Source organism: Taeniopygia guttata, chromosome 4 (genome assembly GCF_048771995.1).
Source record: "Taeniopygia guttata chromosome 4, bTaeGut7.mat, whole genome shotgun sequence".
NCBI lineage: Eukaryota > Metazoa > Chordata > Aves > Passeriformes > Estrildidae > Taeniopygia > Taeniopygia guttata.
Genome location: NC_133028.1, coordinates 37,007,938 through 37,033,576, shown reverse-complemented (window position 1 = coordinate 37,033,576; position 25,639 = coordinate 37,007,938). Strand labels below are relative to the sequence as shown.

Genomic DNA, 25,639 nt, shown 5'->3' with positions numbered 1-25,639 from the left:
AAATATTTCATCTTTCCACTTCTTCAATGGAGTGGTGAATGACACTCTAGTTTGAGACCACTCATTGCTTTCATGAGCACACCAAGGCTACATATTCTACTTATTCATGCTCTTCTAACACAGCCATGTGGACCATATTTTTAATGTTGATAATACTTAACATAAAAAAGCTTTTCTCCTTTAAAATTTTCCTTTGTTAGCAAAATGTTGTTTCCACACACTGTAACCCTGCTGCTGTTTAATCTCAAGCAAGAAAGTGAAGCTGGAATATGTGGAAAGGAAGGGCACACTGGTACTCATTTATGTGAAAGGGCCAAGATATTCTCTGAGATCTGCATTCACAGAACTGTGCTGATAATCAGAATGCTGGGATAAGCTAAAAGGCCCAATTTTATTTTTAATAAATCTCAGCTAAGTAGAAAAGTGAACTCTTTAGTTTGCAGTAAAAACGTACCCTTAGTAGCAAAGATAATGGGTTGAGTGTATGAGCTTAACAGTGTGACTAGAATACAGTTGTACCAGGAGAAGGATATTACAGAGTTCTGGGAACCACAGCCATCTGCACACTGTGGAGTTATTTCCTCATCATTATTCTGGAGTAGTGCTTATCCAGGAGAAAAAAATAGCAGATATATCAGGCCCTCAGCTTCCTTACAGAAATATTGGTGCTTAAGGCATGAAGGGAAAAATAAAGTTATAAATGAGTGAGTTGTATTAACACCAAACCTACTATTATCTGCTGTCATTAATGAAGAAAAAAATTTTGCATGAATTTCTAAAAACTTCCACTAGATTGCCACTAACACACATCTCTAGCAGAAGATCCAGAATGACATGAAACAAGAAGAATGTAAGGTCATGAAAAGGACTTTAAAAGATGTGCTTCTGCTCACAGAGCTTTTGATAACTAAAATGAAGTCCTCTGTACTGAAGCGAGTCACTGGCAACAGAAGGAAAAAGGAACCTTAGTAATAGAATTAATCTGACCCAATTTTAAACCTCAGCTAGAGAAAAGATTAATTGTATCAACCAATGTGAATAATTCAGATGAAGATATGTACATTGTGGCCTTCATAAATTGACATTTTTTGTAGATGAGTTCCCAGAGCCATATCTAGTAAATAAGCCAGTTTAAAAAGCTTTATAAATATTAATAACACCTCATAATTACTGTTATGAGGGGTACTAGATTGATGGGTTTCCCCCATTTCCTGCCCTATGCTTCAAATAGAATTGAAATGAAAGCACAGAACCAGTTCTTGCAGTAGTTCCAGTGTGGGAGATGTTTTTAGGAAGCACTTATGAAGGGATGTACAAATAACAGGCTCTGTAATTTAGTGACAACTCTGATGCTCTGCCATAATAAGACTTTTAAGGCAAATGCCACTTCAAAGTCGGTCTGCTTAAGCATGTGAGAACCACTATGCCATGTAGTATGCAGCTGCCTTATTTAGCACAAGGTCACCTAAATGCATGCCACAGTTTCTGTGCTCAGACCTGTGCAGCACAGGAGGCTGGGGCAGTATGGCAGTCTGGGTCAGCAGGTTTTCCTCCCAGGCCTCTGTCTCCTTGCTGCGGAGAGATGGGGCCTTGAGTGCAGCTAGAGTGACCCAGAGCAAGGAAGCCTCCTGGTCCAGATGCACCTCTCTTTCTCCACTGCCCTCAGAGGGACTGGAGAGATAACTCTCCTAGCATGGAAGTGATACCAAGGCTACTAGTTTAGATTCTTAAAGATGGGCTGTATACTCTTATCTTCTCTGCCTGCTCCCCTTCCCCCAAATACTAGGACATTCAGAAAAGAATTTTTACCTCTTTGAATCACAAAAGATGAAATGGATAATATGCCTCTGCAGCCGTGAAAAAGATAATGGTACATGAATTTGCATTCTTTGTCACATTCCGCTATGTAATTTGATGATGTAAGTACCTGGAAATGTCAATAGCATCATTGTATATCAAAGTCCTTTACAAAAGATGTTAACTATCATTATCACCATGGGGATACAGAGACTAAAGGGACTCATTTGGAGTTACTCAGAAAGGAGTAGGAAATTCAAGCAAAACCCTTTTACAATCCTCTGCCCAAGTGGTGACACCATCAGGATTTTTTTCTCTTTGGTACATAATCAAAATGTTGTTCCAATGCAGCTGAGGAGTACATCTCTATTCAAGTGCAGTTACAATGGGAAAATGAGATATTGTATATAGACTCTGCATGATAATGTAGCCACTGCATTGGGCTGAGCACAAGACTGGAAAAAAGGTGTGACCTTAAGAAAAGCTTGAACTTAGCAGCAAACTCACTCAGTGCCCGTGTATGAATTGCGGATTGCTCTATAGCTTGGCCCTAGACTTTAATTCTCACTGTCACTCACTTCCTACACAATAATATGTCTTAGCTAAGCAGTCCTTGCTAAATCAGAGACTAACTTAAACCTCTGTATTGTCGTGTTAGTTAAGACCAATTTTCTTTTGTCCACTGTAATGTTTTTGTCAATGTCCAAAGCAAGAGCATAAAAATGGGGAACTAATTGATTCCTTGATATCCTTTCTCATTCAGGCAATCATTGGATTAGGAAATCCTGTAATGGACCACACAGATCATTGTGCTCAAAAGTCTTTTATGGTCCCGTTCCAAATCATTGTGTTTAATCCCTTTTTCAGATCCATTTATATATTTGGCCTGCATTAAATCCTATGTAATGTTAAAGTGCAAGAGCAAGGCTTTGTTGTGAGTTTCAATTTTTGGCAGGGGCAAAACATTTGTGTAGCTCATTTATCACAGCATATTGTATTTCCTGTGGTCTGTGAAGCCGCTACTGGAAGCAAGCTGTGACAGCTATTGAATGCCTAGTTTGGAGGCAAAGATGTTAGCAAAGCTATTAGAAGAATTCTGTTACAGCCTGGGGAACAGAGTAAGCCAAATTTTCTATGAGATTCTTCAAAGTGCCAGAAGTTACATAGTGATATATAGTTGTTTTAGCCTGGTGTTTATCATCCTTACTATACAAATTGATACAAATTTTAGAGAAGTAAAATAGTTTTGTCCCTTGACAAAGAAGGCCATTTCATAATCAGAAAATGTGGTTAGAACCATGTCTAGCAGAGCAAGTCTCAACAATTTGTGTCTGGCTCTGGGGAAGATTTCTGCTTATCTTTTGTCACTAGACTTTTTTTTACATGCTTTGTCCTACTCTCCTTTCCTCCTCTGCTATTGAACTTAGCTCCAGTGTTATCCTTCTGTCTTCAGTTGTCCTGAGCATCACCGATATTTTATTTTAAACAGTGAAAGAAAGGTCAGTGCACACTATTAATCAATTCGTAAATATATTTTCCACTCTTATTAGACATCAGATGCAATGTGTGGGTGTATGTGTAGTCACAGAATTGCAACATTTCATTCAGGAAACTTTCAAGAATGTGGCAAAGATTTCCTCTTGCTTTTGCAGTTTGGAATCATGGAACTTTTTATATGGGATTTATCAAAACAATGTAATGGTCTTAGAAATTTTAGTTTTGTTTTAGAAAATAACTTTGTCATTCAAGAGTATAATAAAAAAAAAAAATCAGTAGGACTTCCCCTCCCTAAGTACTTTACCCATTCTGAAAACCTGTTTTACTTTTAGAAACAGTGAGGGGATTGTATGAATTTTTTACCCCAACCCACCTTCATGGCTTTGGTACTACAGATAAGGAACTCCAAATTAGTTTCCCGAATGCCACTTTTTCAAAGAAGCCCAAGACCTGAATTGCCAGGATTCAAAGTAAGGCAGATCCAATGGTCTTTTAAAATAAAAAGCTCCTGACATCAGATGTCTATGTTGTTTATGATAATATGATGGCTAAAATTTGTGACTAAAATTTGATTTCCTTATTTTTGACACCGAAGAGCAAAGAGTCATTTGCCAATACATAAACTATTTCCACTGGTGTCTTTCCTATCCACTGTTTTATCCACTTTACAAAACCTTCCTGTCTTAAAGGGAAATATCTTTATCCTGATTAGGGTAGATTTTGAGGAGATTTATGGAAAATCTTTCGAAAACTCATTAATTAGGAGTGAAGCTCCAGACTTTTGAAATATATCCTTTTTATCTCTTACTTTTGGCTTTAGGAAATAACTGAATTAATATGAGTGACATGACCAGAGAGAATGCCATGTAAATGAAGAGCTCTTTAATCCAACAGATTATGCTGGTGTGTCTTCCACTATTTCAAGTCTTAAAACCAAGATAGGATAAAAAGATAGCATATCCTTCTTAGAAGAAATGAAAATGCATGGCCTTTCTTATAAAGCTGATGATGATATCCTTTGGCTTTGAAACTCATGAGTCCCTGGGATTCTTGTTCACAGGAAACAGCACTTAAAATTGTGACTGATATCCACAGATTTTGAGCCATCTGTGCATGTTGCTTTCTAAAAGCCCTCTCTTCACAGCTATTATGTGGGAACTAATCAAACAACTATGGCTTATCACAGACTTGCCAGGGTAATCAGCAAGAAAAGATAAATAAAAAGAAATAAAAAGATACAAATGGGAAACATTATGCCAGTTAGGAGACAGAAAGAAATAACACATTTATTCATTTGGCATAACTGCTGTTACTTGAAGATATAGGCAATATTACATTCCAGATAGTTATCCTTCTGAGTTACATCTCCCTAAAATTAGTGCTGGTCTCCTAAAGTGATGCTGGCTTCTTTAAATGAAAAAGTCTTAGGGTCAGACTTGCCACCAGCCAGGGATTAGTTATTGATAGGATTATGTATCATGTGACTTACAACAAATGCAGAGAATAAGGTAATAGCATATCTGTAAGGATAAAAAAAAGATATGGTGGCAATGGTAAAAAAATAATTGGCTTTAATTACTGAAAAATTGTTACCTGGGACCCCTGTGGCTTAGAAACACCCTTAAAAAGAGCTGAACAAAGAAATCCAGGGAAGAAAAAAAAAAGCAGAGATGCAAAAGTGCTGGTTAATATTGTAAAAATCAAGACTGTTTTCTATTTGTTTGGGTGCTAAAATATCTTTTTTCTTAGTCATTACTAAAAAGCTTTTAGCTGTTTGCTTTCATGTTAGTGGGTTGCCTAAAATATTTACAATTTACTTGGTTAGGCGTGTACTAAGACAGTAACTCTTTCCAGTCTTCCTTACAGATGCAGAAATTAGCTTATTTTCTTATTAAGTAACATCTTCCAAGTTCTTGGAACTGTGTTGAAAATAATATTTCATATAATCCACCAAGAAAACTGAAGTGGTCTTTCCATTCCTCCACTTTATTAGTAGTTTTTGTGGAGAGGTAGACACTCAGAGTTCATTAAATTATACATTCCATATAAGGCAATAAAATAATTTGATATTGTCAGAAGAACTTCATCTACCTCTGTTAATGCTTGATTTATTAGATTAAACTGCAAGAGTGTATCTTAAGTTTATTATTAGCCAAATGTAGAAAAAGGTCAAAGTTCTGTGTACATCAAGGAACAGAAACACTTCCATGTTAATTTTTCCTAGACCACATTACAGATATCCACTTGTTATGTTAATAAAGATGTGATATAATTTGAAAATGAAAAGAAAATATAATTCTGAAGGCATTCTCCACATTTTATACATCTATAGGGAATCTTCTAGCTGTAGTCAGATTTACTAACATGTTTCTGGGATATTAATTCTTGAAAAGAATCAGCAAGACCCTTATTCTTCTCTCCTTGTGACTTCTGTGCTTTGCAGGATTGCACAACAGTTTCCATAATCATTAGGAGAAAAATGAGGTACAGCATGGTATTCCTGGGAGCAGTATTAGAAGAATGAAAATGCATGTTTCTTTTAATTTTTATTCAGAATAATTACAGTTCAAACACTGCAACTGTTCTATTCCCATATATCTAGAGTGGGTTGCTCAAAACCTGTTATTGGACAATAAAGAAAACAAGACAGATTAGGACATGCACAACACAGCTCAATGGAGTTCCTTTACATATTTGCCTCAGTGGGTCACAGTCCAGACTGCAAAGGCAGGACCAAAAGAACTGCAGATCTGCAGGTCAAGATTTTAAAATACAAATAGAATTGAAATACAAGATTTTAAAAAATGCAAATAGAATTTGTAAGCGTCCAGAGTTTGCCCAGAATTTCTAGGTGATTTTCATCTGCCAAAAGTGTGAAAATGCAGTGGAACCAGAGTGCAGGTACAAGAGAGGGGGCAGCTAAATGCTCACTCAGAATGAGAGACAGGCTGTGGGGGGCTGCCCGTGGCAGGCAGCTCTCTCCAGCACTGCAGCACCCTCCTCCTCCTCAACTGCCCCCACCAGGGCAGCACCAGGGGCTGCGCTCCCCGCATCGAGCCCTGCCCTTCCTCTGTCTCCTCTCTTCCCCACTGGCAGATTTTGTCACTTGCATCAGATGGCTTGAACCCAGCTATGAATGAGAGGGGTTATTTGCTGGTGGATAGATGAAATGAGAAGGGAAACCCAAAACTTTCTATTTGCCATGTAATTTCTTCCTACATGGATATGCTGCCCACTCCTTTCCTTTTGTCTCAAGTGGCTTCCTCCATGAACATTTAATAACAGTGAAAGCTCTCCCAGGAGACCAGAAAATGTGCATTAAGAGGTTCATGGAAACAGCATGTGCATATAGGATTTCACTGCCATTGCTCAATTTGCATTGTTCAGGACATTAATTTAATTACAGAGGCTTCAATACAGTTGGGGGGAAAAACCCCTCTCTCTAAATTAAATTAGCTGATAGCAAGACCATGCAATGTGGTACAAATGGAATTGCATTTTGCTTACATTCAACCAAATGAACATTTAGATCTCTGAAAATTAAGAGGTGTTTTATTCAACACATCACCAATTTAAGCCTTAATAATGGTATTTTGATTATGTTTATTGAATTCAGGTTTGGATGAATGACAATATGACCAAAATATTTGACAATCGCATTTACCTGAGAACTAAAATCAGTCTTAAATTATGTTTACATTTATTCCTCTATAAAAATATTATTTTAATTAAACAGACATATCAATTTGTTGTTGTATAAAATAACTTTTGCAATTGAGCCCAAGAGAAAAATTGGCTGATAGCAACATTAGTGTTTTCATCATTTCTACACATCCTTATGAAAGTGAGTTGAGATGTGAATAGTTCCTGTTGAATGGCACGGCACAGGAGGCAGTGCTAGTTTGGATCCCCCATTAGCACCATTAAACCATGTAAAATGGGACAAATTTGTCTTCAAAGACAGTGTTGGCACCCTGAGAGCAGATTTGGGACTCCAGGCTCTCCCTAGACTTTGTCACTCCGTGGGTCCTGGCCGCCCCAGCCCAGCCTGACTCTGGAGGAGCCAGCCCCATCCACTGCACTGCCTTGACCACCTGTGTCGGTTCCTCTCCAGTGGATTTACCTCAAAACCATAGTAATCTGTGAACGGAGCAAATGATTGATTTTAGATATGCTGCTCAAGATGGTGTGGATGTGTGACTAAATAAAAAGGCTCAAGACAGACATGAAAAGCTGATGCTGGGCTGGAGGCACTGGAATGATCCTGCCAATGGGAGGGATGCTGGGAAAGGCATACATCTATGTTAGTTTGTTGTGACACATGCTATTTATAAGTAAGGGAAAAGAGGGAACGAAACTTATTTTAAGTATTACAATAATTTGTAATAACAATAACAACAACAACAACAACAACAACAATAATAATTTGTAGTAATAATTTCTGTTGTGAAACTTCCAAAGAAGAAAGGTTGTGCCTGGCCCTTATTTGCTTGGGTTGCCTGGGCTGCTGAATGGCTAGCCAGGTCCTTGAACAATGTTTTACTTTGAAATTCTGAACAGTTGCACATAAAGAAACAGCCATCTGATATTGGTGGAAAATCACAGTGCTTTCATCCAAACAGTAAGTAAAACTGAAGTCACTAATCCAAATGGGAAGTCTTGGAGAATTAGTTCAGTTGAAACTTTCTGAAGGTTTTGTACCTGTTGCTGAGTATCAAATGTTTGTGATGACAATAACCAAGGAATAAGAGACTGAAACATTTCTTTATTTTTTCATTTTGTTTGCATCTGGCAGTGTCAGGGTGGTGTCCATTCCACCACGTCCCCTGTTCAGTTACTTACACTCTCCAATCAAAACCACATCTGACTGCATAACTATGAGTAGTTCCTTTAGTACATCCACATGCCTTGGCAAACCAGAGATTTTCTGCAGGTACAGAGTAATTATTCACAGACTAAAGTAAAAACCAGCAATCAGAATGCCTTTTAAAAATTAGAGAATACCCTTGCAAATTGCAAGGGACTTCAGTTTATTTGTAATCAAAGCCTCATTTTGCTGGATCAATTTTTTTAACATAGTTACCGCAGCTTCATCTGACAAAACTTCAGTAAAATTAATTACTAATCCTCAAATCATTAAAACCAGATGTCATACAGTAGGACAAGAACGGAAGTGACACATGAGACAAGTCCAACACAAGATTTTGGAGGAATGTATCAGTTGAGGTGGCTAACACCACCTCAAGTGCAACTTTCTAAGTAAGTGATTTTTTTTTCCCAACTCAAATGGAAAACAAAAGTCATAAAAAAATCAAAATTCAAATCTAACAAAACCATGGATTTTACAGGCAATAGAACATTTTGGTTTACAGTATTTTAAATGTTTCTGAATTGTATAAATTTAGTCATGCAATGCCCTGTCAAAAAAATTAGGCAAATTGTTTCATTTCAACTTTCATTTTCTTTCATTTTTTTTAAGCTGAAAAGATCTAAGGAAGCATCCACTTTATTGTGCTTACTTATAAAGTGTTCTGATGAAATCCAAATGTTAACAAATATTTTCTGGAGATAATTTTTGTTACTGCAAGGGCTCTATTTAGCTTTTTCACAAAGATTCTTTTATAAGGTCAGCCAGTCTCTTGAAGGCCTGCAATAAAAAATATGGTTCACATTTATATTTTAGCATTACATGAATAGGGAACACATGAAACCTGTAAAGCTACTAAAATTGTCCTAACCATATATAATCAATATTTTATAATGTAAAGTTCTGCTGATTCTCTCTTTTCCTTTTATAAAATCATGTATGGGCTTTGACTGCACAATGCTTCTGATTCTCTGATAGAAAATAAAAGGCAGAGATTTCTGAAACAGAAAAATGCATATATTGATGTTCAAAGGTTATTTGGAGTTCAGATGTAACTTTTAACAAACCAGTGATCCCTGAAAGAGTACCTCTTTTAACTTAATATTACTGCCCGGGGACTCCAAAAGTGAAAAAAAGGAAGAACAGTTGAGTGGGGAAGCATATAAAAATACAGATTGACTGTCAATAGTATGGTTATTAATTACTTCAACAAAGAAAAAGGAAAAAATAGAAAAAATACAGAAGAACTAAAAAGGCAATAGAAGCACTTATCTGTTATTAGCCTTCACAACTGCATAAAAGTACAACTACAAATACTGAACTGTTTCAAGCACCCCAATCAAATCAGTATTAAATCTGCACAAATAAATGTCTCCTATCTTTTCTCCCATTGATTATATCTATAGAGCCAAATAACATCAAAAATGCACCTAAAACACATAAAAGATTAGTTCCTGATAATAATATCAGGAACAATATTAAATAAATAAAATAATAAATAAATAAAGCATGCATGTTAATTGTATGAAAGGAAAACAACAGTCTTTCTTACAAAGAATTACCAACACACACACAAATAAAAGAACACAAGTAATTCAATCTCAGAATCTTGGGAATACAAAGTCTGAAAGATACATGATGCCTGCAAATGCTTAAGCAAATACTCTGGGTTCAGTAAAGCATTTATAAATAATGTCTGGGAGCTTTAAGTGTGAGACACTGTATGTATCAGATACAAGGAAAAATTCTAAGTAGTCCTAAAAATTTAGTATCTTGCAGATCATTTGGATGAGTATCTTGCTTAAGGAACATCTAACACTGCTGTGAAAGTACTGCTCAATCACTACAGACTGAAGCCTCTAACATTCAAGAAAAAATATAAGGAGAAGGATGTTAAAATAAAGGAGCATTCTCCCTGTGTGAGAAACTGTCTTGGTAAGAATGTAAAAAAAAGAAAATCTCACCAGATCCATCTGGGCAGGAGAAGGCAGAGAGAAGGAGGCTCTGACATAAGAACTAGGCTCTGAACTATCAATATTGAATGCTCCTCCAGGAACCAGTAATACCTACAAAAAAGTGAATAACCACACAGTTATTACCACATTTTTAAAACTCTATGTTAAATTAAATTTAAGAAAGCTTAATGCTTACACTCTTATAAGTGTGAACATGGTGTAACATATTCTTTTTTCCTAAATGAGACAACAAACATATGCAATGTGTAACCAGATTTTTCATAATAAAACCAAAGGGTCTTTGGTTTTGGTTACCAGGTCTTGTTCATATCATCACAATGATTAGAAGCACCTAGAGTGTAGCTTAATCAGTGCTGGATTTGGAGAAATAAAACCAAATTTAATTTCTCTCATTAAAAAAAAATGGTCAACAGCCACCATATAGGTATATATGTGTTATAGATATATGTCATATACAATGACATATTGTACCATATGTTATATTGGTTTCAATTTAAGTAAACTGCTAAAATACCAACATTTGAATAGAGTTGTGAAAATATTTTGCTTATCAATAACTATGCCATAGTGCCTGACTTGCAGACTTGATAATGGTGCACAGCAAGTCCCCCTGCTTTTTTATATGTGCATATGTCGATAGATACAGATATTTTATCCCTCCCTTTTTTCATTTTAAGATCATAAGTCATTAAATCACATGTCATACTTCTTTCTTCAAAGCCTTTTCCATTATCAGCTGCTGTGTATCAGAAATACCCTTTATTTTGATCCATAAGAACATGCCAGCAGCAGGAGGGTACCATTCTGCCAAATCTAGAGAAAGAGAGAGAGAGAAAATGTAATCAAGCAAGAAACTTATGCCCCACTTCTAATGGATACATCATAGAGTCATTGATGTTTTAGATTTGCTGATACAAACATTATTATTACTATTGCTACAGTGATTTTTTTGTATTTTCTTTTAAATTCAGGTCACAATTTTAGAGATTTTTTAAAGACAGAGATTTTAAACACTGAAGGTATAAGAACATAATGAAGTGAAACATAGGCTCTTTGTAAAATTGCTTTAAATAGTAATGTGGTGAGCATTTTTTCATCATCATCTATCTCCCTATCCTACCAGAAAGCAAAAGAATGCAGCAATAGAGAATTTGTCCTAAGCTTAATATTTAATGCAGTGGATTTGCTTATAGTGCTTATCTGTCACTTCAGTCAAGAGATGAACTTAAGTGATTTTTACTGAGCACAAAGATGATAAATAGCTGGCAAAAAAAAAGTGATTATTTGCGCTGCACTCTGACCTTTTAACCACTTGTCAGCAGCAGTGAGCATTGCATTCCTCTGGATCCTGTAGAAGTCCACCACTCTGAAAGCAAATTATCAATTGAAAGTCATGAACTCATATCCTTTCAGAGTCTATTTGTTTCTAAAGGCAGAAACAAAGCCTTTCTACTTGAACAACTCAAGTGCACGTTTAATAGAAATACAAGAATATCCTAGATGGGCATAACACAGTATACTGTGTGTATAAATATTTGTATACATAGCCAAGAAATCATTACTGCTTCACTGCATCTCCAACAGAGCACTGATCAACCAGAGAGAGGAAGTCCCTTTGTGGCTGTTTCTTCAGCTTTACACATATCATAGAAACCTTTTACATATTACATACATTCTGTCTATTATGGCAGTGGATATAAGTCCCGTTAACAGTATTTACTGCACAAAGCACACACACTGAAGAAAATTAGGGACTTGAACGTATGCAAAACCACAGACTTAATATTTGTGCATTTGGGTTGAATTTGTGTAACAGGTACACGTGGAAATGACATTTGACAAGGTAAAAACCAAATCATATGATAAACCTGTCACAACTATTTGACAGCTTCCCCTTTCCTAAGCATTTGAACCTATTTCCTTCATACCGCAAGTAAAACTTTCAAATAATTTAATCTCTTCTTGGGAAAAAAGACCCTAACCCAAGTTTCACCATGGACAAATCATGTGCAGTGGATTTTGTCAGCATAAAATGACACAGCTGTGCAGTGGAAGACACAAGAGAAATGCCTGATACTGAGTTCATAATTCAAATGCAAATGTGTTCCCATGTCTTGAGAAAACATCCTTAGTAATTTGCATAATTTACATAATTTTACATTTGTATTTTTAAAAATACTTTCTGAACCAATAGTTTTGATTTCTGGATGTATTTTATTACATCTGACACACAAACACCAAAACCTACAGACTTAAACAGTTTTGGGGCTTAGCTAGATTTATTGCTACATTCTATATGAAAGAGTGAATCTACTTTGTGCAGTTTTTGCTAAAATTGCAAATCCTGTTACCATTTTAATTACATGCTGAAATCATAATGATTACTAAGATGAAACTCAAAAATGTAACTACTCAAAAAAACCAGGCAATCTTCTACTCCAAAGCCTCATCTAACACCTCACCCTTGTACAAATGAAATCAGCTGGAAGAGACTGCAGTCAGCTGTGGGGCCTCATCAGTAAGGTTATAAAGCATTGCAGCTGCTCCACTGCAGCCCTATTTTCATTAGTTTAAGTGGAAGAATGGTCTTCAGGCTTGATAAGACTGCCTTTTGACCTACAAGAAAGAGGTAAGTGAAGAGATACACTTGGGATTTATTTTTTGGGATCTGCTGAAAGTTGAGCTCAAGTGTGGTCCAAGTCCCTCTGTGAGACTTATCTTTATATTCCTAGATCTTAAAACAAAGCGATGCTAAAGCTGGTTTGTCTGGTTTAGTTTTTTTTCAAATATTGTTGTTTACAGTATGAACATCAAGGGGACACAAGTGGCTGTTACAGTGAGATATAAGAACTTTTTGCATGTTTTGCTCATGTTGCTGTTACAGGCCTTCGCAGAGTGTAGCACACTCCTACTGATGTGAGAAATCTGGGGCTCTAATGATATCCAAGTAGAGCATATAAAATGATGCACTGACTGTCAAGAGAAACTGTGCTCCTTCTGCATAATAAATGAAAACTAAATATGTGTCAGTCAGTATGCAAGAAATGTCTTATGAGTTAGATGGCAGCCCAGTGCTCTCTCTCTCTAACAGTGAGAGGCATTGTTCAGGCAATGTTTAGTGTGTAGATGAACTTCCTGTTTTTTCATCAGTATCCACAATCAGGAGATCAAGGATGGCAAAAGTGTAAAGTCATGCTAACTTAGTGAACTCCCTTTATAAAGGCTATGCTGACTCTTTCTCAATAGATTCTGTGCTCAGAGATCACAGCTTTTGCTACAGACCCTAACCCTTTAGCAGGGATCTAAACTTTATTCACTGGCTTGAAGCTTCCAGGAACCTCTCAAGTTCCCTTCAGGTGGGAGCTGCATGCAATCTGTGCCAATGGACTGGCAGATTATCTGCCTGGAGGGGTAGGTGACATGCCCTGACCTGTTTGTCTGCAACTTCACACTGTGTCTCTTCAGGGCTCTTGTGTGAACCCAGCAGTCTTGGTGATCTGTCTGACCTACTTGGCCTATTACTGGTGCACCTCCTCTGACTTGTTTACTACTACTTGATGTAGGTAACAAGCAGCAGAATGACAGATGATGGGATTCAGCATAGGACATGACCCTACCTGTCTACATGTTCCAAGAAACCCTTTTGTCCCCATTGCTGAAGCAGCTGTGATACCATAATCTAAAGAAATAAAACACATCATCAGTACCATATTTTAAACAGGACTGTTCCACAATCATCAAAAGATCCATACCCAGATGCACTATTCAACATTCCCCAGACATGAAATTGCATGCAGTGTCTCTTGGAGCCCTTTATAAGCAGAGGTGCCAAGGTTATTACAGTCCATGGTACTAGTGTCTCCAAGGATCATGGCACTTTTTGGAAGCGGGGATGGGGGGCAGGGAAAAATGGATGAAGAGCTAAATATGATAACTGGGGAGAAAGAGGAAGGCAATATATATTGCTTTACCTTCCTGTCCTCATTGGCCTCTCCGCTTTAACAGTGGTGAACTAATGGAGCTGGAAGACGGAAGCCGTATTTAGAGGTGTTCAGTGTCTCCTTTCCTTATTACTAAACATAAAGGGGCTGGAGCTGTCAGCTTGCTTTGAAATGTCTTTGTGGGCTGCCAGTATTGTTTTAATTGAAAAGTAGAATAAAAAATAATAAGTGTTTTTTCCATGCTGTGCTTTACATTGAAGTTGTAAAAAACCTATCAGGAAGAGATAAAATATTTTAAAACTTGATTCTTGAAATCTGAGGGTTAAGGAATATCAGCTGTACTATCCGTGCACTGAGACAACTCTCTAGCTCTGGTTCCGCGTTCTATGATGGTCTCTCTTCCTTTGGCAGAGTTGACAATGAATGTCAATTTTTGCATAAACAAAACTGCAAAAGTGCAGAGCAACTGTGAAAGTACAAAGCTGTTTGCTTGTGGTATCTTATAACTTGGATACGTTGCCTTCTCTAAATACAATTAATTTGGTGGCTTGGTACTTGCCTGTGTGAAAGTGCTGGTGTGCATTGTTGACACCTGAATGTGTAGAACAACTCTGTCGATGAGAGGCTTGGGACCTGTCAGAAAACCTATTCTTAAACTGGAAACCAAACAAACAAAAAGTTACTACAGAAATGCAATCTGCTAATACTTTGTCTGAGTTATATGCAGAAAAACATACAATGATTTTATTGATAGTGTAAGGATCTTATGCATTCAAATTCATCTATATCTTAATACTGCCCTCAGGTTATACAATTTAGAAGCTGAATATCAAAGTCATGAAATAAAAACATTTTAGAGGTTTTAATGCTTATGTAGCTTCTTAGTAATGAGGCTTTAGGACAAAATCTATGTTTGGAAGCTGTCCTCTGCAACTATAAAGATAACATGAATCAAAGAGAAGGAAAGACAAGTTTTCCCGCAATAAAAGATCATGAATGCTTAGGCTTTATGACAAACAGATAAGCGGCAAATGGCTTTACTCTTTCACTCCCTTTCAGTACTGCAGAAGGAATGATGGAATAAATGGTAAACTAGATGGTTACTTATGCTTCAATTCTTATTACTCATCTTTACAGATTGGTTGAAGGCTTTATTTGAAGAAAAATGGAACCAGTAAACTCATGTGTGTCTTTGGAAAACCAAATACTGTGCCATGCCATTTTGTGGTATCACTTCTGAAAATGCAATCACAGTGTTATGTTGTCTTCTCACATTCTCTAGGATAGGTTATAATCCACTGGCTACCAATGCAGAATTCATTAATTTTTTATATCCATTAGGTTAACAGACAAAAGCAAGGTAAAAATCAAATACATTGACTTGTGTGAAATGGAGAACAGCCAAGCTGGCTCTTTTTCTGGCAGGTGGAAACAACCTGAAAGATCTGGAAGGCTAGATTTCAGTACAACCCTACAAGCAGTTTGTGAATAATGATAGTTTCTTTTCTGTATTACAAGTTCAGGGAGCTTGCAGGAATACTAAGAGATAGATAAAAAAGAAATGGAAAAAAGAAGAGAGAAAAGCTCCTAATAGTTTCAGGAAAAGAGCTGGAATCCAGCATCTGTTTTTCTGCCTAGACAGTGCCTGCAAGAATGGGCTTCCTGGGGGGAGAGGCTTCAGAATCTGCATCAGAAGAGAAACAGAACCTGGAGTAAAATGACTGTTGAGAGATGACATGAGAAGTGAGTAGACTGTGAAAAGCCATTGATTCAGAAGTTCGTTCCAGAAGTGGATAGTTAGTAAATGATAAAACACTATGACATGTCTCACCACTTCATATGAAGGCTTGCATCTTAACTGAATAGGCAATACTAAATGGTCTGCAGCTGGCCTTACCCAGATGAGAGAATTTTAGAGAAAGAGTCAGTCCTTATAACTCGGCCATCCACATCCATTGAAAGGAAAGTTGGAGCCCATGGCTTGGAATAAAAAATAAAAAATAAAATTCAAGGTGCTAGTAAGGATTATAATGGCATTATTTTCTTTACTAGGAGGACAATTCGTTTCTCAAATGTATATTCCAGGGAAAACATTACAGTAACTTGCTGACAACTGATTGCTCAGCCTAGCTTTCTGAGATGTGATTACAATATTCTGTGAATATCTTCAAGAAATCAGCTTTTGTTAGTTTTTGATGATTACTTAGTCCACTGTTCAGCACACAAGTGTTCAGTTTAAATATTGGTATGACGCTATAAGAAGGAGAGAGAAATAATGATTTTTCTGCCAAGATTTCTTGTGGAGTAAAGAGGTACTGCAATTTCTAAAATGGAGCCCTGTAGCATTTTGCTTTGCTCTATTAAAAAATGAAATCAGAAAATACGACCAAATTGTGAAGATCTGAGTCCAGTGTACTTTTTCCTTATCAAGAATTCTATTTTTACACCACCTCCCGTACATTTTCTTACAAAGCTTCACAATCTATGCAATGGATAAGTGAGGCAATTTTATTGCCTCCTTCCATAAAAACATATTTCAAAAGTGAAAATGCTGAACTTTGTCTTCTACCAATGTTCTAGTTCTTTGTAAGATGTGTTTTGATTTCTGAAGTTAGGTACTTTTAAAGACCAACTAACTTTAGATTCACATACGAAATTTGCAGAAAATTTACAAGAAGGGAAGCTGTCTATCCAGTAGCACTATATGTGGTACCTGGGAGAACTCCCAGTTTCTCCAAAAGGCAAAAGGATAAAAATGGGGTATGGTAGATGCAGAGTAGACTTCTGTTGAATGAAAGAAGAGACAGGGAGAAAGGAACATTAAGAGACTGCAAATTTCAAGTGCTGCTTCAGTGACACACTTGCTTTGCTCCGAATGCAAATTCTCTGTCATTTTCTGATTACTGAAAAATTCTATCCTGTATGAGGCTTGAGAAATTTGAACCACTAATTAACAGGATATAAAATACCACAAAGGGGAAAATTACTGAAGCAGTACAGATTGTGAGGCCTAAAACTGCCTTGGTAGGACATGAAGAAGAGGCATGTAGTAAGATCCAGGGCTCAAACTTCATAGAACTTTAGTTTCTCCTCAGAAAAGGTGTTACTAAGGATTATGGAAGAAAAATTACCTTTTCAAATTGAAGAAAGTAGTAAGGATCATCTTCTATTATGAGAAAATCATATTTTCTTGCAAGCTAAATAAATTAATAAAAAGTAACAAAAGGAATAAAAGTTAAAACACGTGGCAAATTCAGTCAGGTGTTTTTTTTTAACCAGCATCATATTATGGTTTTATTGATTGAACATTCATTATATTGAAGCCCCCATGATGAGAAGTCTTCAAGTGCCCCATTTAGATATCAAAAAATTGTAAGAGTAATCATAGTACCTGTAGTACATGGACCCTGGTATGCACCTGAAACTCTGTTCTATGTGGCATTCAAACTGTGCAGGCTACGTGCAATGAGCCCAGTTAGAAGCCCATGGCAAAGGTATCACCTGCCAAAGGGCTACTGTTGAAAAACAATTTACCTAAGGCATAGACTACCTCTGAAGAGCTGCTGTGATACAGATTCTGCTAGAAACAAGTTCTAGGAGGAATGTCTACTGTACCAATAATGGGCCCAGATACCAAACATGGGATACCTTCAGCTGAAACAAGACTTGATATTTATCTATTTCCACCTACAAGGTTCACAAGAGCACAGCTCCGTACCTGGTAAATCTCCTTTTTGCGCTCTGTGGTCAGTGAGTTGCCAGTTGGGTTGCATCCATTTGGAATAGTGTACAGGAATTTGGGGAGGTGATTGCTATGATATTTTACATCCTCTGGGCTCCAAGCAGACAGAATTTCTTCTAAAGCTTTTGGAATAATGCCATGTTGGTCACTAGGAATATTAATTATATTACAACCCAAGGGTCTCAGCTGTTGATAGAAGGAACAAAACTGTCACAATTGTGTAATTCAAAGGTCTTCCTTTTGTCATTGGCTCCATAACATTTCATCAATACAAAGTCTTTCTTTTTGATTTTATAAATATCTCAAGCTCAATTTGCTCATGAGTCAAATAAAAGTTTGCCTGAATTTGCTGTAAGGCTTGTCAAAATTACCACATTACTCTTAATTTGTTCTACTAAGTCAACTCAGAGAAAATGGCTAAGTCCTATGTTCAATTGCTGCTCTTCTCTAGGAAGTCATATTTAGTTTTTCAAGCAGAAAGGGAGTTTGTAAATCTGAACTGTTCTCTCAAGACTTCCCATGCTCTCACCACAGATAGTTAAGGTCACAGCACCTTTGTTTCCTACTGACAATTTATGCTCTCCTTTTGTGGGAAGTCAGAGCTTTAAGCTACTCTTCCATAACAAAGGGCAAAGAATCTGTTCTCTCAACAGATATATTCAGCAATACAAAGGAGAATGAAATGATGCTACTGCATTGACATGTTGACAGCAGTATGAAAAAGTATAGGTAAAATACCAATGAAAAATCTTGCTGTCTCTCCTCTGTGGAATTTCAATTTGTACCATGTAGTGCTCTGCATTTTTAGGTAAAACTGCAAGCTGCTGCATTGTCAAAATATACTTCTTAAGAAGTACAGCTGATTAGACTATATATTCAAATTTAAGACAGTAAGTAATAACAATTTATTTTGATGCAAGGGGGAACAACTGAATTTGTGGTGTATTTATTCTAATCCTTCTTGCAGGTCTTATGTATTTTGAGCTGACATTTAATTTTATACTGATTAAACTACTTTTCAGAAGAAAACTTTTCTTCTTTTGTATAGTTCTCACTAATTAATATCTTCATACTCATATATGGGTGTTTCAGTATATATTCCAATATTATACTATTTATAGCTATTGTATACTCTGATCATGAAATACTTCAGGTAAACATGCTGACGTGTTAACACACCCACTTGTTATAAATTTAAGTTTTAAACCAAACTAGGTCCTGATGGCTTTCTTTCCAGTCTCGTATGTGATCTTAGCCCTTGAATGAACTAGTGTTTGGAAGAGGAACTTCAAATAGCTTTCATAGAACTTTTAGTAGAAAACCTTCTATGAGTTAATATTTATTAACTTAACTGGTTGGACACTAAAATCTTGAGTCTTAGATATGTTTTTATGGCAAAAACAAACAGTGTTTATAAGACTGCAGAACAGGTACTGACTAGTGCGTAAACTCCTGTTTAGTTCAAATGTAACATTCACAATGTTTTGTAGCTAAGGAATAACTTACAGCTGCTAGTGTCCCTGCATATGTGGGTGCATCCAAAAGGATGTTGTCTCCAGGATTAATGAGCATTTCAAACACCTGCAACAGAAAAGATTCTGATTTAAAGATTGCTCAGTTTTTGGACATGTGCTTCATACTTTTGACTTCTTAGTGGTATTAAAAATCTTGATTAGATAGTAGTAATTCCCTAACCCTATAATTATCCTGTCTGTGAGAAAGGCAACAAACAGATGAAAATCTGCTTTAGAGCCAAATTAAGATAGGTTACCAACTTGACATGGAAAGACTGTGCTCTGAAGCACCCTTTCTACTGTACAAGTTATAGAAATAAACAGCAGTGACAGTCGACTGGAGAAGGTAATTATTTCAGGAAGTAAAAACCCCAAAAAATCAGGAAGTAAAAACGAGAAGAAACATATTTAAAACAGAATTATGGTAAAGCATCTATGCACTTATTATTGCACTACTTGAGTAACATGGTATGTTACCTTATAGCGTTTTTCCTACGCAGGCTCTTTGGTTACCTGAACTTTCATGCAGTCCTGACAGTCTAGAATGCCACTCCAATTTTATTTCATTTCCTTTATCTTCTACATGAACCTAGAGTAATTCATATCTATGGGGAAAGAGTACATTAAACTGTACCCTGCACAGAGTTATAGAGGGCACTTAATGCTGAATACAACTGAACTGATGGAAGAATAAACATCTGTCTGAATGAAATGCTTCTAACAAGTGAATCTTTTGGTCTTACTTTACACAAGCCTTCTTGGCTGCCAGTTGTGACACACACTTCCATCTGTCCTTGCTCAGGACTGTAATTGGCTGTGGGAGGATCATGCAAGTTCTGCTGGAATTCTTTTAGCCAAGACAACAACTCTGGAATCCTGAAAAGTGAATAAGAAGGCATACCTAAGACCTTATAAAGGCCAAAGCTAGCCTGTTCCTCTAAATCCCTGCCAAATCCAGCATGCAGTCCTGAGTTTGCAACTGTCACACAGATACACTTAGACGCAATTGCCATGACTACTTTATGAAATTAAGAAAATGAGATGGGCACCTGTGGTCCATACCAAATTATCATAGTGAAATCTGGGCAGAAATTATTTGCCAAGGATGAAACAGGGTGGAGGCTGAACAATACTCACTCCCAGAAATGATCATTCTGTACTCAAATGTGGCAGTGTGACACAAAGTTCTTAATGCTGCTTGTAACCTGCTGCAGATTACAATTTCTAAAACATGTTTTCTAGAAAATGTCTTAAGATCTTGTAGGATGTTCACAAATGGCTGGTTCTTTATATATTAAGAAAAGTTTTAACTGATGCCCCATGTGTCTCTGTAGGTACCCAAGTATTTTTGCAAACTTGTCCTCACCTGACTCAGTGCTGTCTGCTGAGAAGTTTACATGAGCACTAAAGCAATATAATGATATACAATTTTTGTACCAAAAATGACAGTTCTATAAATACCTCCTCTCAACTACCACAAGTTTTACATACTGACTTTAGTATATGGTGCCAAATGAAAAGAAATACTCAAAAAAACCCTCCAAAACTATGTGTTGTAATGCAGTATCTTTTAAATAATATCTGATTTGGGTGTCTGGATTTTCAAATACTAATAGCCAGGAAATACTCTGGCTTAAGAAATACTAGGATTAGGGTTTTAAGTGATTTAAATGGGTTTTTTTTCTTTGTACATAACTCATTGCAAAATTTTCCACTGAACTCAAATGTAAATAGTGAGGCAAATTGAAAAAAAAAAAAAGGGTTTTGGGAAGAACCTATTTTTTGAAAAAAAAGGGCTTTATGAACAGGTTTTAAAAACACAGGTGACTTAATGCAATAAAGGATATAATGATCCTTAGCTTCTGGTGTCTTGAAGTGCAGGCAGCTGTGACAGATACCCTGCTGAAGCTGAGTACTGGAGAGCTCTCTTCATCAGATCGTCCCCAATCTCAATAGGTGTTCCATGTCCAATGTCAACAGTTGCCCTCTTAAATGGAAAAAGATTAGGATTTGGTGCCCCTCCAGCCAGAGAGATGAGAGATGGAGGAGACTTCTGCATCAATTCAGCTAGAGTAAAAGGAAAACACTTTGGTTACTATTTTATTATTATAATGGTAGTCATATCCTTTAATCAATATTTAATAATGGCCCAGAAAACTTGTTCTATTTTTCAATTTACTTGTTTAGCTATCATGAATTAAAAAGGATAACTCTTCTTGAACTCAGCTTTCTGCTTGGATTAAACAGGTGTTTGAGGGCCCCAGGAAGGAGATACTCTTAGGACAGACTAAAAAAAATTTTAAGTTAAAAAAGCTATTTGTAATTTATTTTGAAACAATCTGGACAGTTCTATATAAAAACTGTCATGACTGATGTCTTTTGAGCTTCAAGAATTTAAAATCTAAATGATAGTCTGTTTAGACTGACTTGAAATGAATGGCTTTGTTTTTTGTTCTGTTTTTCATTCAGTTTCGCTTCAGCTGATCTGGCAGCTATACTGACAGATGATTATAGCTTTTCTATAATGGAATGGAAATGTTTCTGGCAGCCCAGTTTTAGTGGCAAAGACACTGTGTAAGTAATTTGCTATGAAGAAAATCTTAATTCCTGCTTTTAAGTCACAGTTTCACAATCATTCAGATCCAATCTATGTAGTGCAGACCAGACCTTAATCCAGCAAGGGCACTTGATTGCATTAAATCTAAGAACTCACAATGTGGCATTCATGCTCTCTTGGCAGTTTCACATCAGATATGAGAGGACAGATGACACCAGATCTGGCTTAAAAGTGGCCTGTTACCAAGTTTATTTTCCAGTATTATTAGGAGACCTGAACACGGGGAGTTAATTCTTATCAGTTATTTCACCAATTTGTGTTATGCCCGTGACTTTTGGCCTGGTAAAGAGAGATTTACTTTGTCATCAAAACTGTAGGCTCAGTATGTCTTTCTACAGGAACTGTGCTGCTCAATACTTTTGCTATGATGTATATTAACATATCACTTGAAAAAGAGCCTGCCTAGAGTGAATTGCATGACTGAGCTGTACCTGTATGAAGCATTTTAAGCAGTACAGCAAATGCCAGCCCCTTACCAAGAGGGGAAATTGACCCCTGAAGGCTTAACTAGTGATGTATGTCTCATGCTTGGATTCTGTCAGGTCTCTGTGGGTTTCAGCTGAGTAAACAAGTAGGCAGTTAAGCTTCTCCATCTGTCACATGGAAGACAATGTAATGTAGCCTAAAGATAGATCAATATGGAAAAGGAAAGTGTAGTGATACTGAGAGAGTGGGGGTGCTGAGGCATTTATGGACGTGAACAGGATACTGGAAAATGAGGCGGAAATAAACATGCTGGGACTGAATTTCAAGTCAACTAGCAGTTGCTTGCTCCTGGACACACAACATAAACTCAGTTGCAAACAGCGTCAAAAGCCCGGGTTCAGAGACAGTGACAGAGGCTTTTCATACACTTGTTAAAGTGGTAATACTAATTTGTTTGTCTGGATGGGTTTCTGAAGTGGTTCATGGCTATTCACTTTATTTTTCTTTATACCTGCTTGGTATTTCTGCTTGACCAAAGTCATGTTGCTTTGTCAGCTTACAGCATGGTTTTCTTTCACACCTTTTAAGGTTTTAAGCCATGATACTCCAGCACAGACCAGAACACAGAATGATTCTTTCAGAGAAACTGGGAAGAAGGGATATGTACTCACTCAGCAGTCTTATTGGAGATGCTTTTCTTGCTGCACTCACAGTGGTGATGAACCTAGAGTAATTCATATCTACGGAGAAAGAATAATTAGTTGGACATGAAGCTAGAAAAGGGAGTAAGATCTGCAATGTGCTTTTAGTATGTGCATCTCCCACAAGTAATGCTTTTGATCTGGGTAATTTGTAGTATGCCAGTGAGCAGGCAAAAGCCCCTTTACTGCAGGCTCTGGAGTTTTAACAGCAAATTACAAATCTGAAGATTTGATGGAACTTAAACTACCATCAGCTCTTTTTATTTAATGGGAATCCAGCTTTATTTAGCTGCATTAAGCACTGCATTTGAAGTGCTTTTAGGATTGCAAACCATCATTGTAAGCCACAACCCTCGTCAAGTTAGAGGCGGGGGTTTTTTGCAAAGGATCATTATGAATGTCTTTCAAATACATCTGATGAATGCTTTCCTCCTTTTCCCTGGTGCCCATAGAGTTCACTATCCAGTGGCTAGTGAACTACAGTCCAGCAGGAAGCACAAAGGCCTGGAAACGCCAGAAGGCATCTCCTTCGAAGGGAAAGCAAGCAGAGAAATTAAATGGAAGGGCAGAGAGCAGCGACGGCAACACGCACGTGCCAGCAGATACTACAAACGATCTACCGAGCAAGAACGCTCTGGAAAAACACATTTCGTGCTCCTAAAAATACCTCCCTTAACTTCGCTCCCGCAGCGGCGCGGCACGGGCGCGGTGCTGCTGCGCACAAGGGCGGGCTGGGGCCGTGTTCTAGGGGACAGCTGAGCTGAGCGCCGCTTCGCCGCCCTTCCCGAGGCGATCCCGAGACACCCCCCTGCTGCCCACCCATCCCCAGCTGCCCCGGAGGGGACACCGAGCCCCCAGGGCCTTCCCGAGCTCACAACCGGCGCCGTCCCGCTGCGCGGAGGGCTCGGCGGCGGCCGCGGGCACCTACCGGCGGCGGGCGGGGCGGGGCGGGCAGTGCCGGCCCCTCGGTGGGCGGGCGTGTGCCGGGCCGGCCCCGCCGTGGGTGTGTGTGTGTGATCCGGGCCGGCCCCGCCGTGGGTGTGTATGTGTGTGTGTGTGATCCGGGCCGGCCCCGCCGTGGGGGTGTGTGTGTGATCCGGGCCGGCCCCGCCGTGGGTGTGTGTGTGTGATCCGGGCGGGGAGCGGACACGGGCCCTGGCCGGCGCCGGGGGCAGCGGGTGGCGGCGCGGATCCCACAGCTCTCCTGTGCGGGTCCGTGCTGAACAGGCGGCTCCCTCACAGGCTCCGTCTGTGCAGTCCCGCGAAGCGATGGCTGGAGCCGACAGTACGGGGAGAGGCAGGGGCAGTCGGGCAGGCGGCACCGCCGGGGCTGGGCACCCCCGGGTGCGGCCAGGACCCGCAGTGGCGGGGCGAATCACGGGCTGGCGGTGCGGGAAAACGGAGAATCACAAAATGGTCTGGCTTAGAAGGGACCTTCAAGATGATCTATTTCCAACTCCCCTGCCACGGGCAGGGACGCCTTCCCCTAGATCAGGTTGCTCAGAGTTCCATCCAACATGGCATTGAACACTTTCGGGGTGGGGCATCCAGAACTTCTCTGGGAAACCTGGGGCAGTGTCTCATCACCCTCGCAGTTAAGAATATCTTCCTATTATCCAGTCTAAACCTACTCTTTCTGAATTTGAAGCCATTCCCGCCATTGGCTGGTGTAAAATGTCCCACTCCAGCACTCTTGTAGCCCTCTTGAGTACTGGAAGGTGCTCTAGGGCACCCCTAAATTCTCCAGTTGAACGACCCCAATTCTTTCAGACTGTCTCCATAGAAAAGGTTCTCCAACCTTCATGCCACTTCTCTGCCCTTGCTCCAACAGGTCATAATCTTTCCCGTGCTGGGAGCACTCTGGATGCGAGGTCTTGTAACAGTGGGGTGGAGGGGCAGAATCACCTTCCTCATAATGGTAATGGTCACACTTTAATCAACTTTATGATATTTCCACTAAGAGTTTTGCTCATAAAAGGAAACAAAGTTTGATGTGTGATATCTGTAGGTGATTTTTTCCCCCCACAGATGAGTAGGGTTTCCACAGATTAGTGGAAGGAAAAGCAGGGGGGTGGTGCGACATGTCCCCCCTTGCTGGGTGTCGCATGCTGTTGCTTGTGCAGCACCTGTAACTGCCGGTGTAGCTGCTGCTTAGAAAGGTGCAGAGACACAGTGTCATTTTCTAGTCATGGCTTTGGACTCCAGCACTCTGGGGTTGCCATGGCCCTTGCTCCTGAGTGAAAAATGCTAGAAAGGGGTCTAGGTGTAAAGTAGTCTGAAACAAACCAGTGCAAGAACATACAAAATCAGCTGTGCTTTGCAACATATAGGTCTTTGTAGTTAACTTGGAGGCAGGAGAGTACAAATACTGGATGGGATGAGCATTGGAGCATTTCTAGGCTCCAATGCATTTCCAGGCATTTAATTCAGGAAATCGCCAGGCTTTACTGTGCCCAGTGCTCAAAGTATGTTTTAATTGGAACCTTCCAAAACTTGCTGAAGGTAAAGCTGAGGTATGAGAGCAAAATGTCTCTACAAAAGAGGTGCCTTAACAAGTTACC

The 25,639-nt window shown here is 38.5% G+C and overlaps 2 protein-coding genes across 5 annotated transcripts in view; one reads left to right on the top strand and one right to left on the bottom strand.

The window, feature by feature from the left end:
• Positions 1–25,639, top strand: part of LOC121469887 (uncharacterized) — a 292,449-nt gene that overhangs the window by 23,179 nt on the left and 243,631 nt on the right. The gene's annotated exons all lie outside the window — the stretch shown is intronic.
• On the bottom strand, positions 6,878–24,024 carry AADAT (aminoadipate aminotransferase). Of its 4 annotated transcripts, none has more exons than XR_012055638.1 (14): positions 23,049–23,998; positions 21,233–21,401; positions 20,078–20,210; positions 19,327–19,401; positions 17,797–18,006; positions 17,210–17,275; positions 15,976–16,058; positions 14,638–14,734; positions 13,755–13,816; positions 11,439–11,503; positions 10,844–10,950; positions 10,126–10,227; positions 8,814–8,941; positions 6,878–7,434 (listed from the first exon to the last, which is right to left on the bottom strand). XR_012055638.1 is itself a non-coding variant. In XM_072928382.1 (14 exons), the coding sequence occupies exons 2-14, from the start codon at positions 23,113–23,115 to the stop codon at positions 8,900–8,902; spliced, it is 1,278 nt and encodes a 425-aa protein (XP_072784483.1). In that variant the 5' UTR covers positions 23,116–23,117; positions 24,007–24,024; the 3' UTR covers positions 6,878–8,899. The 4 variants fall into 4 exon arrangements, 3 of the variants coding, with proteins under 3 accessions (XP_072784483.1, XP_072784484.1, XP_072784485.1); XM_072928382.1 differs by adding an exon at positions 24,007–24,024 and having other exon boundaries at positions 6,878–8,941; positions 23,049–23,117; XM_072928383.1 differs by having other exon boundaries at positions 6,878–8,941; positions 23,049–23,117; positions 23,746–23,998.

Coding starts and splice junctions, on each gene's coding strand:
- AADAT (XM_072928382.1), bottom strand. CDS start 23,115: ATGAATTACTCTAGGTTCATCACCACTGTGAGTGCAGCAAGAAAAGCA. Junction 19,402..20,077: donor GCCAAGAAGGCTTGTGTAAA/GTAAGACCAAAA, acceptor TTTCTGTTGCAG/GTGTTTGAAATGCTCATTAA. Junction 14,735..15,975: donor TCTAAAATTCTCTCATCTGG/GTAAGGCCAGCT, acceptor TTTGGTTTCCAG/TTTAAGAATAGGTTTTCTGA.